This window comes from Apaloderma vittatum, unplaced genomic scaffold, assembly GCF_000703405.1.
Source record: "Apaloderma vittatum isolate BGI_N311 unplaced genomic scaffold, ASM70340v1 scaffold4913, whole genome shotgun sequence".
NCBI classification, from domain to species: domain Eukaryota; kingdom Metazoa; phylum Chordata; class Aves; order Trogoniformes; family Trogonidae; genus Apaloderma; species Apaloderma vittatum.
This window is the reverse complement of record NW_009708530.1, coordinates 438,265-453,500: the sequence shown is the minus strand read 5'-3', so window position 1 is coordinate 453,500 and position 15,236 is coordinate 438,265. Positions and strand designations below refer to the sequence as shown.

The 15,236-nt window shown below is 40.0% G+C and overlaps 1 protein-coding gene across 1 annotated transcript in view; it reads left to right on the top strand.

Annotated features, from left to right (window-relative positions):
- Nucleotides 1-8,853: 8,853 nt before the first annotated feature.
- Nucleotides 8,854-15,236, top strand: part of MAD1L1 (MAD1 mitotic arrest deficient-like 1 (yeast)) — a gene marked incomplete at its 5' end in the record, with an annotated part of 322,697 nt that continues 316,314 nt past the window's right edge. The window contains one exon of the mRNA XM_009866589.1: nucleotides 8,854-8,940. Within this exon, the coding sequence (XP_009864891.1) occupies nucleotides 8,854-8,940 (87 nt within the window). The remainder of the gene's footprint in view (nucleotides 8,941-15,236) is intronic.

Below are 15,236 nucleotides of genomic sequence, written 5' to 3'. Positions count from 1 at the left end.
AGATTGAAGAGTTCTGTGATTGTAATCAGAAGTAAATAAGAATAATAGATGGGATGTCAAATCACTTTATATAAAAGGAGCTGAAAATATGGTCTAGACTCTCACAGGACCTGTAGGTAGTCATTAGTAGTATTTCCTCTTGCTCAAGATTAGGATTTTGTGTTACAGCTGCCCAATATTTTCAGCTGATAAGAGTCTGGGAAAGCAATGTGATCAATAAAGATGTTGAAAACAACACAAGAACTTATGTAAAATAATATTCTGCCAGAATTATCTCAGACAAGTGTCAAAAGAACAAGACATAGGGATTTAGTGAAATCTGCAAAATAGACAAATATGTGTATATTGTCAGTACCTGTATTTGTTACGGTGCTGGCTGCCTTTCTTATCAGACAGAAGCCCTGGTTATCTGTAAAAAAAATGTGTCTGTGTTAGTAATTTCCATGTGGGTAGAAATTGTGCCGGAAGAGTCTGTTGGATACATGTGAGCTGTGGATTTTTTTTTTTTTACCCTGTCCTTGAAAAGAAGCTGATGTTGTCTGATTTCTGGGCTGGTCCGTGTGTCGTCAAATGCCCTGGAAGTGACCAAGCAGAATGGAATCGGCAGAGGCTCGGTAGAGTTATGTCAAGATTGCTAACACAGTCTGTTCATTTGCCTAAACATTTTTGCCCAATTTGAGAGCTAAGCAGTTACGTTTTTTACTTGAGATTCTTCTCTTATAACCAGTCATCCCTGCTGATCCTCCGCTTCGGGAGGAGCAAGTTTCTGAACTAGCTTTCATTCGTTGACATTTAATTTAGAAAGAGAAGCTTCTGCCTGATCTTCTGGAAGTTTCATTTATTATCTTTATTTTGGCTGTCAGGACAGTTTCCCAGCTTTGTGCAATCCCAGTAATTGGCCTGGAATAGTTGTCAGGATTTCTAATGATCCTCTGTCGAACGGCATCTCTTTGAAAGATACAACATCTGTTTATTCAGAGTTTGTGTCCAATGAAGCGTATCTTTGTATTTCAGTCTGTGACTTTCAGATATTAATTTTTGCTTATGATTACTTGAAATTATCCAAATGTATTGAAAATTTTAGGATACTCATGTGTGTAGAATGAATAATTGGTGTTCTGCTGTGATTCTGTTCTTTAGTTTGTTTTACCTTAGATTCCTCCAGCCCCTTGTGAAGCCTTAATTTTTCCCAGCAAATTGTTCACCCTGTCCTCTCTGCCCAGCTCTAGATTGTCACGATGATTGTTTCAACTCCATTGACAAGTGGAAACTACTGGGAGAACTACCCTAGTTAGAGTAGCTAAAATAAGTTATTGTATTCATTTCATGGCATTATTTTTCCCTTTAGCTGTCTTCCACCCCCACCCTCAAATTAAGTTCATGATGAGGTAAAAGACTTAAAATAGCTTTTGCTGCTGCTGCAGTAAAATGAAACACTACATTATGAAATGTGTTTACATTTTAAGCTGAACTTTTAAGGGCAGTAGGTATGAAGTTAAATACCACAATAATTTCCCTTCAACAGCACCATTAATATATAATTACATTCACTAAATTAAATTGCAAATTGAGGAAAAAAACCCCATTAGCTTCTTTAATTGCCCTGATATCTAGTATGCGAGTGCCAACAGCCTTTTTTGAAAATCCTTTGTGATCATTTCCAAATTCACTACTTCTGTGCTACTGCTGGTGAGTAGCTAAAAGGTACTGTACTCTTTTGTGGTTTGTTTTTTTTTTTTTTTTTTTTTCTTTTTGAGCTCTGATCTGTTGGTTTTTTGAGGGGGAAAAGTTAAACAATAAGGGTGGTTATCCACAGGTGTCATCTTAGAGCCTTGATTAGGACAAGGCTGTAATTGGTTTAGAATTTCAAACTGCTGTGAACAAATCCTTCAGGTGCTTAAGGGTCACCCTTGTTAGTGGAGGACTTTCTGATTTTTTTTTTTTTATGTTATTATTTTAATAAGAGTGGAGCAGTGGTAAGGTATGGTCAAAAAATAGAGAAGAGGGGGATGGAGAGCACAGTGCAGCCGGCAGGGCTGTCTGACTTGGAGAGGAATGCTGTTGTAGGAAGTCTCTATTGCTGGAGGCCAAGGATTTTCCTTACATCGCACCAAACAATGCTTTGAAAGCATTTCAAAGACTCTGGTTCTTGTGGATTAGTAAGTACAATAGGTTTGTCGTGCTTCCTTGATAACCTAAAAAGGGAAAGGCTTTAAGAACTGTTTGTTTTCTTATACTGGAAAAGCACAGAGTACAGAATATTTAATAGCTTTGCAGATACGCGTCGTGTTTCTTGAGTTTGCACATTATTGTTGCCTTTATAAACTGTTTCATTTTATGCAACTGAATTTAAGCCAAATGAAATTTCTTTCGTGTTACAGCATGATTGAAATATGTTGACTGTCTCTCCTATTTTATCATTTTTTTTCTTTCCTGTGGCACGAGACATAGCAATGCAGATTGCAAGAAGGAATTGATTTCATCTGTATCATAGTACCAAAAAGATTAGGTTGTTTTTTGGTTTTGGTTGAGTCAAGAACAGAGCGTGGCAAAGTATGCCTTGATTATTTTGAAATGTCAACATAAGTAAGAGTTATAGAATCAATGCTTTAATTTATTTATTTATGCTTTGGATCATTAGCTTTCATGCTAAAAAACCTGAGGAGTAGCAGCCGAGTGGAGAGCCAAGCATGCCTTGCTCCAGCCACCCCCGGTGGTCAACGTTGTGCTGTAATGTGAAAGAGCCGAGCAATGGACGGACACTCCTGCGGGTTAGCAGCAGTACACGTGGAGCTTGTGTGGGGACATACTTGGCATTAGAAGAGCTCAAGATAGTTTATTCTATTTTTCTGGTTAACTCTGTTTCCTTTGCCACTTGCCTACTTTCTCTGCAGTAACAGATCTTTTTCCTGTTTAAAGCATAGGCTAGATTTGACTTTTCATGAGGTCCAGTCTGGACAGTACTAAAACCAATCTTTGAGAGATGGCGTGCATTCATCCTCCCCAAAAACCAAAACAGTGACACGAGGGTGGGTCTCCTGCAGCTTATGTAGTCTGACTGACTTCTCACCAGATTTTGCGAGCCAGCCAGGCAACTCCTGTGTCTCACCCGTGAGCCCCATCACTGCTTTTCCCATGTGGCTGATGTTCCCTGACTCAGAGTGTAACCCCTAAGCTCAATGAGAGCTTGAGGGTATGTTTTGATGAGAAGACAGCTGAGCTCCTTAACAGCTTCTTGTTGAAAGGGGGAATTCCGCAAGCTGATTCACACCCTCAGTGGCAGAAAATGAAGCAAGCAAAGCCAGCGCCTGCCACTCCAGTGGCAGCGGGCAGTTGGGTTTGTTCTTCTGCTCTCACTGAATTGCACCCGGAGAAGAGAAGCCTGAGAGTCAAGCCTGGGAGTCTACAACGATGATTTATGGGAGCAAGAACCCCTTCTGGAAAGGCAACACTCTGGGCTTGTTGTGTAAAAAGTGTCAGCTGTGTGCCCTACTTTCTCAGTCAAACTACAGAAAATTGCTTTTGTTTCCCCATGACCTCTCTGAGCTCTGAACTGCACGTCAGGTGATTCCATATGCAGTGAGCTGGCTTCTCGTTGAAGATTTAAAAAAACCTCAACAACAACAAACCCAAACAAAAGAATACTGACTATTTTTAATTTTACCTTCCAAATCAGCAGGTTTGATACTACTGCATATACATTCCCACTCCCTGAAGCCTATTTAAACTCTTTCCGTTGTGAGGTTACATTCAGCAATGCAATGTGTGCCCATAAAGTTTCAGCGGCTCGTTCTTTGCTTGCTGTTAGAGCAGTGGTAGCGACAAGGAAGAAGTTTGGAATGTTGAAATGCCTGCCAAATGTTTTTTTTTAATTTTATTTTTATATTTTCCAGAAAGAAGAATAATTTTATCTTGTTGAGCTCTTAAATATATCTTCAAAGCCGAATTGAAACTTGAAAAATTAGTTGTTATGGTGCCATATCACTAACTTTGGGTGGAAAAACCCTTTTATCATTAAACTGCAAAAAAATTCTATTGACTGGAATCTAAGATAGTTTTCTTCCCTTTTTTTCAAGTTATGACATGATAGGATTAATTGCTAGTTTTGCAGTTACTTCAAAAGACATATCAATTGTCTTTAGAATTGTCAAGACACTTAGAAGAACGTCATGATTTCTTACAAATAAGTTGTTCTTCAAGTGCTTAATGGGGACATTTGCTTTGGTAAAGAGCAATTGGATTTGTTGATTCTATCTATATCCAGATGTATCTATATCCAGATGTGAGGTTTCTTTTCTAAATGAAGGGAATCTCAGAGGTTGAGATTATTTGTTTTCAGTTTGCACTTCATATTTCCTCTTTCACTTTGTACGCAAAATACGAAGCTTACCATTTGTTGGAGAAACAGCGTGAAGTTATACCGTAGTTTTGCTTTTTTGACAACTCTTAGCACCTTCATTTGAATAAACATTTTCGAAACATTTTAGTGTGTTACAAAACATTAAGAAATTCCTAAACTGGGAAATTTTGCGAATTTATTTTTGCAATACAAAACTTTGAGTTAATACGACCAAATTAAACTTAAGGACTCTGTGTCGCCCTATCATGGGAAGTCAGTTAGGGTTATTGGTATTTGTTGTACTTTCTTGAAGGACAAGTGATCCCAGGAACTGAGCTGCTTTTTGGACTTGCTGGTGAAGTTTAAGTAAGTGTGGGAGTCCTGTAAAGCAGAGATAGAGAAGTTAAAGCAGCTGTAGAGCTCAAATATACAAAAAGTATGTTTGGAAAACTTACTTCAAACACAGAGGAAGAGACTATTACAAACATTTCACAGCCTTTCTAATCACACGGAAATATTTAAAACAACTAAAATGCCTTTCCAGAAAACTTCTGTTGTTGTCATGTTATCGCTCCGTGTTTGTTCTTTAGATGCTGTTGTTTTCCTGCCTGGGAAGAAGATTAAATTCCTTTTTCAAAGTCAAAAAGTTTCTTCTTGGGAAAAGGAGAATTTAAAAATTGTTTTGTTTCTTACACATATTATAAAAACAGATAAAGAACAAAATTCAAAATTGGTATTTTTAGAAGACCACCCTTAAAAACTAACAACTCACACACAAGAAAACCCCAACAAACAAAAACCTGGAAATATTTTGGTTGAAGAGAAGGCAGCAGATGTGCCCTCCCTTTTTGTGCCTGATTCTCTTAACAAACACTGTAGTAAAGACTCTGTCTCTGGTCTTTTTGATTACGCTTAAGTGTAAAACAGTTTATGGATCCATCTAAAACGGCATGCCAGAAACCCGGGAATGTTCCATTTCAATTTAGTATCACTCAGTTGAGACAGCCAAATCTGTGTCATCGTGTATTCATACTGAATTAAAACTATGGAGAGGAATGATAATTCAGCAGACTTCCAAAAATAAGTAATTCAGGGTAATTTATTATTATAGGTGTGTTATTTGGTAGTTTCAAGCAAATTAAATTTTTAAAAATTTAGTCAATAAAGTTGACTAAGTGCCTGGGTTTCTATTTAGTTTTACTTCTGTCTTGTACCTCCTCAGTTAAAATTTAGTGTCAGGTATCTAGCTGCAATCAAACCTCCTCCTTTGCTGTGAATTTTGAAACATTTTATAGAAGCAATAAGTTGACATTCTAATAAATTATAAATTAAAAAAATCAATTTTTACTTCAGCATCTTCATCTGCTTACTGAGTCTTGGTTTAGTGTTACTTCAGCAGCTAATTCTCAGTGTGTGACTGTCGCAGTTTGTGCTGAAATGGTAATGGAGCCTTAACTAAGGCAGCTCAGCCGAGCTTTCTAGCAAATGGCTGTGAAATGTCAGTTGTGTGCATAAAAAAAAAGCATAAAACGTTTGTGTTAACTATTTTCCTTGTTGAAAGTTAAAAACCTGTGCCAGTGGGCACTTGAAAGTCATTGAGTGACTCAGGCATCCCAGTAAGATAATTTTTAACTTCCCTTGAACAGTTTTAGGGTTTTATCATCTTAAGTTGCTCCTTTTCAAATTATATGCACTTCAAAGCAGTTAACAGCAATTTTGTCCCTCTCCTGCTTTACTGTCCTGCTAAGCTGGGCTGGAGTCATTTAGGGCAAAAACCATCTTGTTTCCAAATCAGGCTTAAATTCTACTGCTAGTTTTTTTCTTAAAGGTTATTGCAGAAGGAAATGTGGATGGGGTGGTGGGACAGAGGAAGAATGTTCCAGCATTTGGCTCCTTGTGCAGGAGAAGGAAACTGAAGTCAGTGATTTAATCTGCACCTGCGTTTTGGAAGCCACTTTGTTCTTATATTGCCTTTATAATTACATAGCGAACGATTCGGTTTTAATCACACGCTAGTCTTGAATCGTGCTGTTGCGTGTGTGTTTCGTTTAGAGGACTTTGCACGGCTGATGGAAGCGAGGTGTGGGGTTTCTTCACGGTTCCCTGGGCTCTGTCGTTTCTTGGGGGACGGAGCTGGCTGCGGGTTCGCAGGACAAACAGTGCACAAACAGCAGCTTTCCAGAAAGGGAGTTCTGGGGATGGTTGTGCGAGGATGCAGGTTCAAACTTCTCTGAAGTACCTGTGGTGATCTGAGTAGTGTCGGTAAGTTGTGCTGTCGTACAGAGTGTCTTCAAGCAGACTTCCTGACTTTTTAATACTGGTTTTGGTATCAAATGATCTCTAGGGAATGGACAGAGCTTAGCACAGAGCTAGCTCGTCGGACAGAGACTCTCAAGGTCAGAACGTGCTACCTGTGTGCTGGGATGCTGACAAATTTCCCTATGTGGTGTTTTTTCAGCAACTTGTGAAGCAAGAGGACCGCTCACAGCGATGAGGCCTGGTTGGTAGTTGCAGCACTTTGAGAGCTGACCAGTTCTCTTCAAATTGCAAGCTCACCTGACTTAATTTTGTTGTGCATGCAGTGTCATTCCTCCACTCAAAACTGCATATATCTGGATTTTGTTAAATTTTGTGTCATGAGGTAGGATGTAGACCTCAGAAACAGGCTTTGAAACCTGGCAGTAAAGGTATTTTGTGGCAGAGTGAGTGCAAGGGGTGTCTTTGTCTCTGACCATCTGACAGGATTTGGTTCTACAGAAAGTGAACTCTTCTTTAGAGGAGGTTAATACCCATTGATTTTGTTTTCTATCATATAGCTATGCTGCTCCACTTAAAAAAAAATAAATTGTAATGCCAATAAAACATTCTCCAGAACTAAGTATAAACCTAAAGCTGCCAGTTGCTGAAACTGAGATTGGAAGCTGAGTGTTGATTTGAATTGCCAAACAGATGAGTATGATTGTTTTTTATTGGAAATCTGTCAGTAGCTCCCATTACTAGAAATCTGTGGCTTTCATAATCCCGTCTCATTTTACTACTGGATTAATTTCAGTTCTCTATCTCAGTCCTAATACATTATGGTATGAATTTCTGAGGAAATGAGGAAAAAATCAAGGCAAATATACTCTTTCTTCCTTTTAAACCCATTAAAGAAAAAAATTGTGCAATTATTTCATTGATACAGGAACAAATGCTGGTGTTGGGGTCTGGCACACAAATGGCCAGAGGGATGCTTGATACTAATTATCCTTGTGATTAATCTGCTGTATTTGGGTGAATTATGAGAGGCTTGGAACTGCATTTTTCAGAGCCTTGTTGACTTGGAATTAAGTTTTACAATAGGATAGAATTCCCAGTGCATCTGGTGACACCCTTTCCAGCTTCTTTTCCTTTGAGACCTGTGATACAGATGTTGCTCTTTTGGGATGGGAAACCCTTTCTGGTGGCTCAAGAGAAAAATAATTTTGAATTTTTTCATAAGCTACCTTCATTTAGAGTTGGATCTCTTACACCCATGATTTAGAGAGGTCTCTGAAAAGAATGGTTATCTCCTGCAGAGACTGCTGATGTGAGAAGACGGTTTCTGGGACTGCCAGATGAGAGTTCTCTTGATCCCCTTTCACTGGTTTTAAGAATTCGTCATAGGTTTATTTTTCCATCAGATCCAATTCCTGACACCTGCAGAGCTGTTGCTAGCAGATCTGTAGAAATCTTTGATCTCTTTGACAAGAAAAGGTTATCAAAGAGGTATCTGAAGTGTTACCTAGAGCTCACGGATTTATTTTTTTTATTTTATTTCCCCCCCATGGCTCTGGAGTCACTGCTTGCATGAAGGTCTCTCAAGTGAGTGCACGAGAACGCCGCTTTGAGTCACCTGTGCTGTAGCTGAACCTCTGGGCTCTCAGAGGGTGTCCAGCAGCTGAACTGTACAGGCTCTATGTGTTCAGTTGTTGAACTGTATAGGCTGTATGTACATTTACTTCCTTACCCTTTTGGGAATAACCCTGTGATCCGCTGAGACTCAGTAATTGAGTAGCAGTTAGAGTAATGCAGCGTGTGCTCATCCTTGTTCATTTGTGCTGAGCGCTAGGCTGGGGAGGACCTCCTAAACACTTGTTCTTTTATATATTTGAAAAATAAAAAGAAAGTGTTCAAGTGGTAAGCTGTGAGTTCATCTGGTATGAGTGTTTACACAGGCTGCTTGCTTTGAAGAATTTGGTCTTGCTGACTCTGGCTTTAGTGTTGGTTTATGGGTTGAAGTGACCAGTGGTGAGATGCTGTGACTTGGATGGTGGTTACAGCAACAAGTGGTGGCTTTAATAAAACGGGCTGTTATGGAAGCTGGGTGGATGCAACCCTGTGTTGTTCTAATGGACTGCGGCAGCTTTGACCTGGAGAAATTGCCTTGTCTGCTTTTGGCAAGACCTTTTTACGCTTGTGAACAGAACATGGATTTTTTTTTTCTTAAAAACCATTTATTTGTTAAAAAATTCTTACTTCTTTTAATTGTACAGGACGCCTGATGATCTCTCGAGGCAAATCGTGGCCCTGCAGCAAAGGGAGCTTGTGCTGAAAGAGCAGAACTCCACCATCACCAACAGGTGAGTGATACCAGTAGCGGGTGCTGGTAGCAAGATGCCGCTATATTAAAGCATGTAGCAAGCGAGCAAGAACTTCAAACTGTGAGAGTGGCTCTTTGGATTTCTTTGCTGTTGCATGGAGCCTTCTATGCCATCTTCTGTTCTTTCCCATGGTGATGAAGAGTACTTTTGCTTACTTAAATCCTTGCAGAGAGAAAAAAGATAAAGAAGCGTGGGTGGATTCAGTGAACAGTTCATCCACTTTTATTTTATGTGCTGAAGTGTTTGCAAGGGCAAGCATTTCATTGGGAAAGGGAATGGCACAGCAAAATGTGCAGAGCAGTCATTGGTATGGGAAAGGGAGTATGAGCCTTGAGGACTGGGAGTTGACTACGTAAAGGATGAGTTTCTGTAGGTGATGGTGGAAAAGTATGTTTGAAGTTTTGATGGCGAAGTGCTCCTAGGCTTTGGGAGGAGCAATCTATTTATAGAGTGAGATATGTATTTGAAACTAGAAGGTGTTTAAATCTTTGCCCTGATGCGAGAGTGAACATCTAACGGGAGAAGGAGTATGTCTGCCAGAGCTTAACTTCACAGACTTCCCTGGTTGCACACAGCCAGACTTCCCTGGTTGCACCCAGCCTTCCTTAACGTGGTTCCACAGCGTGATGAGAAAGTGCTTCTCATCCTTGGTGTGTTCTTGCTTCCCAAACAGTTTTTGTTTTCTTCCTGTTAGGAACCTGTTGTCTGTTCTTGTTTAAAAAAAAAAAAATACCCCTGTCTTTCAAAAAGGCTCTGTCCTCACCCAGGTGTTAGCTGATGGGTCTAAGCAATGGGAGTGCGGAGAATTTCAACCTTTAGTGTAAGCGTGTTGAATGCAGAGCAGTCAAATAGCATGGAATGAGCACTGGACAAGCACTCTTCCTTTGTCTTGGGCTGCACTTGCTGATACGTCTCATGAGCAATGTGTCAGCTTTTTGGTTGGAGAGATGATCGTGTGCTGGGCTCCGCCTCACTAGTGATGGGCAGGATTCAAGCTGGGTGTTAAAAGCCTCCCATGTGCTGCTGCTGTTAATGAAACTGTTTAGTAGGTTGTAAAATTGTTAGCCAAGTGTAAACTCCTCTGAGTGCGGCTGGCCAAATTGGTTTTTGGGTTTTTTGCTAAGTTTAAAGGGGGGTGAAAAAAATCTCACCAGTAGAAAAAAAGATATTTCCTATATTAAAAATAAACCAAGCAAACCCTCAAACCCACAATTGATCAAATATCAAATAAAATGATGGTAATGTTTGAGTTATTGATTTTTTTTTTTTACTTTATTTTCTTTCAGGCTGCTTCTCGCAGCCTTTTAGAGAGATGTACTTTCTAAATTTATTAATTGCCAAGGGGAATCATCTGTTGAAAAAGCAGTCTTTTGGTGCTGCCTGTTCATGCTGGATGTAATTGTGCCAATTTAGTTTAAAAATAAAAACATTATTAAGATTACTTTTTGATTTCAAGTGAAATTGGCTGTAAAGCTGCTTCAATTAAAATTCCAACATTTTCTTGATGCAGTGCTGTGTGTCATTTTCAAAACGGATAATTTCAGCTTTCTTCTGTGACATACATCTCTCTGTCTTAATATGTAGGCAATCAGATACATTTTTAAAAAAACCTTTCATTACAGGTGATTTGAAAATTCCCAGGAGAAGGCCTCTACTCTTTGGAAATCAAACCTTGTTAAGGAAGCAAATCTAATTTTCTCTTCTCCCTGCATGACATCCAGATATAGCTGATGGTCTTTTATTTATTTCATAATTGTGTTCAGAATGCTCTGTGTATTACAGTGACTTAATATGTTATCATGACTCCCTCTAGTGATTGAGGCCAGCACTTATTCAGCTTTCTATTGTTTTTTTTTTTTTTTTTTCTGTGTTAAGTCTTCAGTACTGGAGGTGCTGTGTTTGATTTATCAAGTTGGTGCTTATGTGCATATAGAGCAATGTGCAGTACGAAGACGAAAGGATTTGCCTACCTTAAGAAGCTTTGATTATTTTTCTTCATTAAAATGAATGTTTCAGTAGATGCTTAAGGAAACATCACCAAAACTTGGCATCTGAATTTAATTTATGGCCCTGAGGTGGACAGTCACAGGTAGCCCTGACTTACCTGTTGCTGCAAAGCAAAATTCGGTTTAGTGGAAGAGGCTGGAGTGGTGTTCAGGCTGGCAACGTGAGCCTCTTCCCTAAATGGCTGATACCGAGTCTTCGCACAGAGGATGTACGTTGGGTCATTGCTGACCTTTTAAACGCGGGCAGAAGAGTGCCTGGGAGGGTTTTTTTGCTACCTGATTAGTTTTTCAGTCTTTACGCTGCGATTGCCTTGTTTTTTATTCCCAGTGACGGTACCTTTCCTGCATTGTTTAGTGACTGTGATAGACACTTGCCAACTGCTGTTTGTCTCACAACCTGACAAATAGTCCCCAGTTTGTGTTTGCTCAGAGGGGATGCCCGGCAGGGAAGCAGGAGTTAGTTGCTAATACAGGGGAATGTGAGCGGGACTTGACTTCAGGAGCCAAACCAGCCGTGGAGAAGGCATCAGGAGGGACCGGTTTGCTGTGTGAGGTGCCATTCCTTTGTGTAAAAGTGGAGCAGATCTAGCTCAACTGTTTCTCACTGTCCCTTAATTGATCTAGCACAGGGAGTTAGGCCATACACACACACTGGTAACAACATTTCCAAATGGCTTCTCCAAACAGACTGAATTTGTCTCACTCCTCCATTCTTGAACTGCTTTCCGTTTATTACTGTCAAATTTTTGGGGCCTGTTGTTCCTCTTACTAAAAGGTTACAGAGATCATCCCACCATAAAAAGGTTCCATCATTACAAATCAGCCTTTGCATTGATATTCCCCCACTTCTGCTTGGGGGACCGAAGTGGATTCTGTGTTTTGGGTAACCTGTGCGGCGTCTCGAGGCCTCCCAGCAATCAAAAGATGATGCCCACTATATTTGCTGTGTCCCCCAGACTGGATGCTTTTAGACACAGAACCACAGGACTGCATTTCCTGAACGGTAGGTTTAAATCAATTTCTTTTAACTGTGATTGTTTACATATTTGAGCTGTGTCGCCTCCCTTGGAGCTTGCTATTTTTGCTGGGGAGGAAAATCTTCCTGTGGTGCTGGCACAGGGGACGAAGAGAGGGTCACTCTTGCACCGAACGCGTCAGCGGCATCTTGCTTCTCTTCGCTACTTCAGGATCACTGAGTAATGGAGCTGAAAGTGCCATTAATAGTCCGTGATGGAATCTCACTGCCGTTTTGGAGTGTGTTGCTACAAGTTGTCTAAATAGAGTAAATTATACTTCCAGCAGTAACAGCGGGGGAGGATGGTGCAGCTCCAACTGCAGAACAAAGATTACAGTCTAAGAGTTTAAAAGCTCAGAAGAAGTTTGCTAAGGGCTGCTTTGGTAGTGTGAAATGTACCTGCTCTGTTCTTTAGGAAAAGGTAATGAAAGGTGTTTAATTAGTGGGTCAGTTTAATCATGCAGCCATCATTAGTTTAAGTGCATTCCCCTTCCCCCTCCCCGAGTGTGAATTCTCTAGGTGTGGCATGTTGAAATGTATTTTTTGAGGAAGAGTTGATAGTTGGTGCTTGTAGTATGGAAGGTTGGCCAAGTGATTTGTAAGCTTTTGTCTTATGGAAAAATGATGTAGTAGTTACACTAGTTTTTTGGTTGTGTTGTTTGTTTTTTTTTAAGTGAGAAAAGCTGCACTCTTACTTCTTTAGCTTCCTATCTGCATATTTAAAGTCTCTGAAGAGATTTCATAAAACAATCCTGGCAAAGCATTCTAGAATTTGAAATGTAGGGGAAAACTTCCCTTCTCATAAGTGCTGTCCTCTCAGGTGGCTAAATGTGAAGGAATGGTACTGCTTCAAGTTTGATCTTTGCTGCAGTTCTGAAAGACAGGCCATGAAAATGTACTTTATTGGTTACTTGCAGTCTCTCTCCGAGTGCTCATTTCTTTTCTGCTTTTGCCCTTGTTATCTAAGTGCAATATTGACTTTGAACCATTGATGTATCTTGTGGAAAGTCAAATACAAGGAAACGTAGGTGAAGTTGGTACTCAGCAGGGTGTGGGACACAAACTAAAATGGAAGAGCAGTAAATCTTTGGTTCTGGTGTTGGGATCCTGGAGCTGATGGCTTATTCCCATCGGCTAGTGTCAGAAACCCAGCCATGTGTTTTGACATATAGTTTTGTATGTGAAAGAGGATACCTAGAATATGTGTGAGAAACTACTTTCCTTCTCCACTTGCTCACAGAGTTCTGTTAAGAGACATGGATGTTTATCATCGTTATTCGTATAAATCAAGTGAAGCTGATTTACCCAAACAATCGGCTGTGTGTGCTGTCACTTTAAAATAAAAAACTAAACCATTGAAGGCTGGGAAACATAGATTGCAGACTGAACATAAAATGCTTTTGAATTGGGCAGTAGGGAATTTTTTTTTATAATAAAATAAAAAACCCACGACCAATGAATGAGTGATGATAAGCTCAGAACCGTCCATCTCCGTAAGTGCTGTTAGCTTGGAAGCGTGTCGTAAATCTGTTGCCCATCTTCCCTTTTCCTTGGATGTCCCAAGGAGTGTCAGTCACAAATATAAATAGACCCTGTCAGATTTCTTCCCCTAATCTTCTGGGAAGTTGGACAGAAGTTTAATTACAGTGAAATGTCTTTTATCTGACAGAGAGAGAAGTGCCTAGCATTTTGATCGGCTTTATGAGTTATTTTGTGATCAAAAGAAGCACTTAATGTCTAATATAGGACAAGGTAGGGATTTTTTTCTTCTTCTTTTGTTCATCTATATGGCACATTGCACCTTGATTTATAAATGGAGGTTTGCGTATGTACCTAATACCAGACAAGTGTTTATTCACAGTGCTTCAGGGCAATATTAACTGCTGGCAGGTTCTGCATTCATTTATAGAGTAATATTATGAAGAAATGACTAGTAGGTATTGCTTTTTCTTTTCTATAAAATGAATCTTTCATCCATTTTTATACCAGAAGGTAGTTGATGGTGCCCTATTAAGTGACCAATCTACTCTCTCTAAATAAACATACCCAAATAGTAAGCTTCCAGAACAACATTGAGTTATTTGTGACTCTGATTGGGTGGATACAAAGCTTTTTTTGATTTTTTTTTTTTTCCTTCCCCCTATCATGTAGTTAGCCCCTAGCAGAAAATAGGAAGGCAAAAAATAATTTAGCCACTACATTGACTTATGCTTCCAATTTTAAAAAGATGGGATTTTGCCCAGACCTTTGCTTTTCATGATTGTGCCACTTTTAGTCTGATTTCCTGAGGAAGTGAGGCTTATTACTGTGCTTTGTGCGTGTATGTAGATGAGATCGTCTGTGCCTACCCTACACTTTTGAACTTGCTACTTGTGTTCTGTCAAGTTTGGCAGATCGTAGAGGTCTCGGGGAAAAAAATACATTTCAGCAAGTTTAGGAAAACACATCTCCCATCTCCGGGAGAGACATCCTGTGGTGCAACCAAAGGTCATGCCCTGGTGGGTGTTGGAGCCCTGCAAGCAGAGGACCCTCTTAAATGTCACCCTGACAGTAAGGCTGCTGTCGGAGACCGTGCCTCCTTCGCCACCGCTCAGTCAGCCTTGAGACAGCAGTAAGGGAGCGCTATTCTGATACCACAGTAGTGTTGTATCTTAAGTTCCAGAAAATCCATATTTTCTGCAGTGCCACATTTTACAAAGGCTGGTGGCATGGGACAGTGCTGTGGCAACGTTGGTACCGTTTTCGTGCTGTTGCTATGAGCAATGGATGCTTGATTTGGTATTCACTATTGGAAAGAGAAATGCGTAGGAAACCAGGCAACTTCGGTTCTGGAGTTCATAGAACTAGTCCTTTTTTCTGTTTAAAAAAAGTTGTATAGAGAAAGCCTGAAGAACAGCCTGCAGAGGACAAACATAGCTGTCATTGTACCATCTTTTCAGCCTGGAGCTCTGCAGAATCTGTATAGTGCAAAACCAGCAAAAATATTAGTATTTGGTTTCTCACCTTATACTTGACTGTGCTTCTTGGAGAACTCTCGAGGACAATGTGTGAAATGCTTCTGTTTGGTGCACTGATCACTTCTAATGATTAAAAACAGAGCGAAGCTATTTAACTCTGTTCTTGTTCCAGGATACGGTGCGATCCCTGTTTTATGCATCTTTTGATCACTAGTCGGAGCGATAGCTTTCCTTTGTTAGCGCTTAGTTAGCTGCTTTAGCGTTCCCTTGGGTGCCCAGGTAGCAGTTGTGTATTAT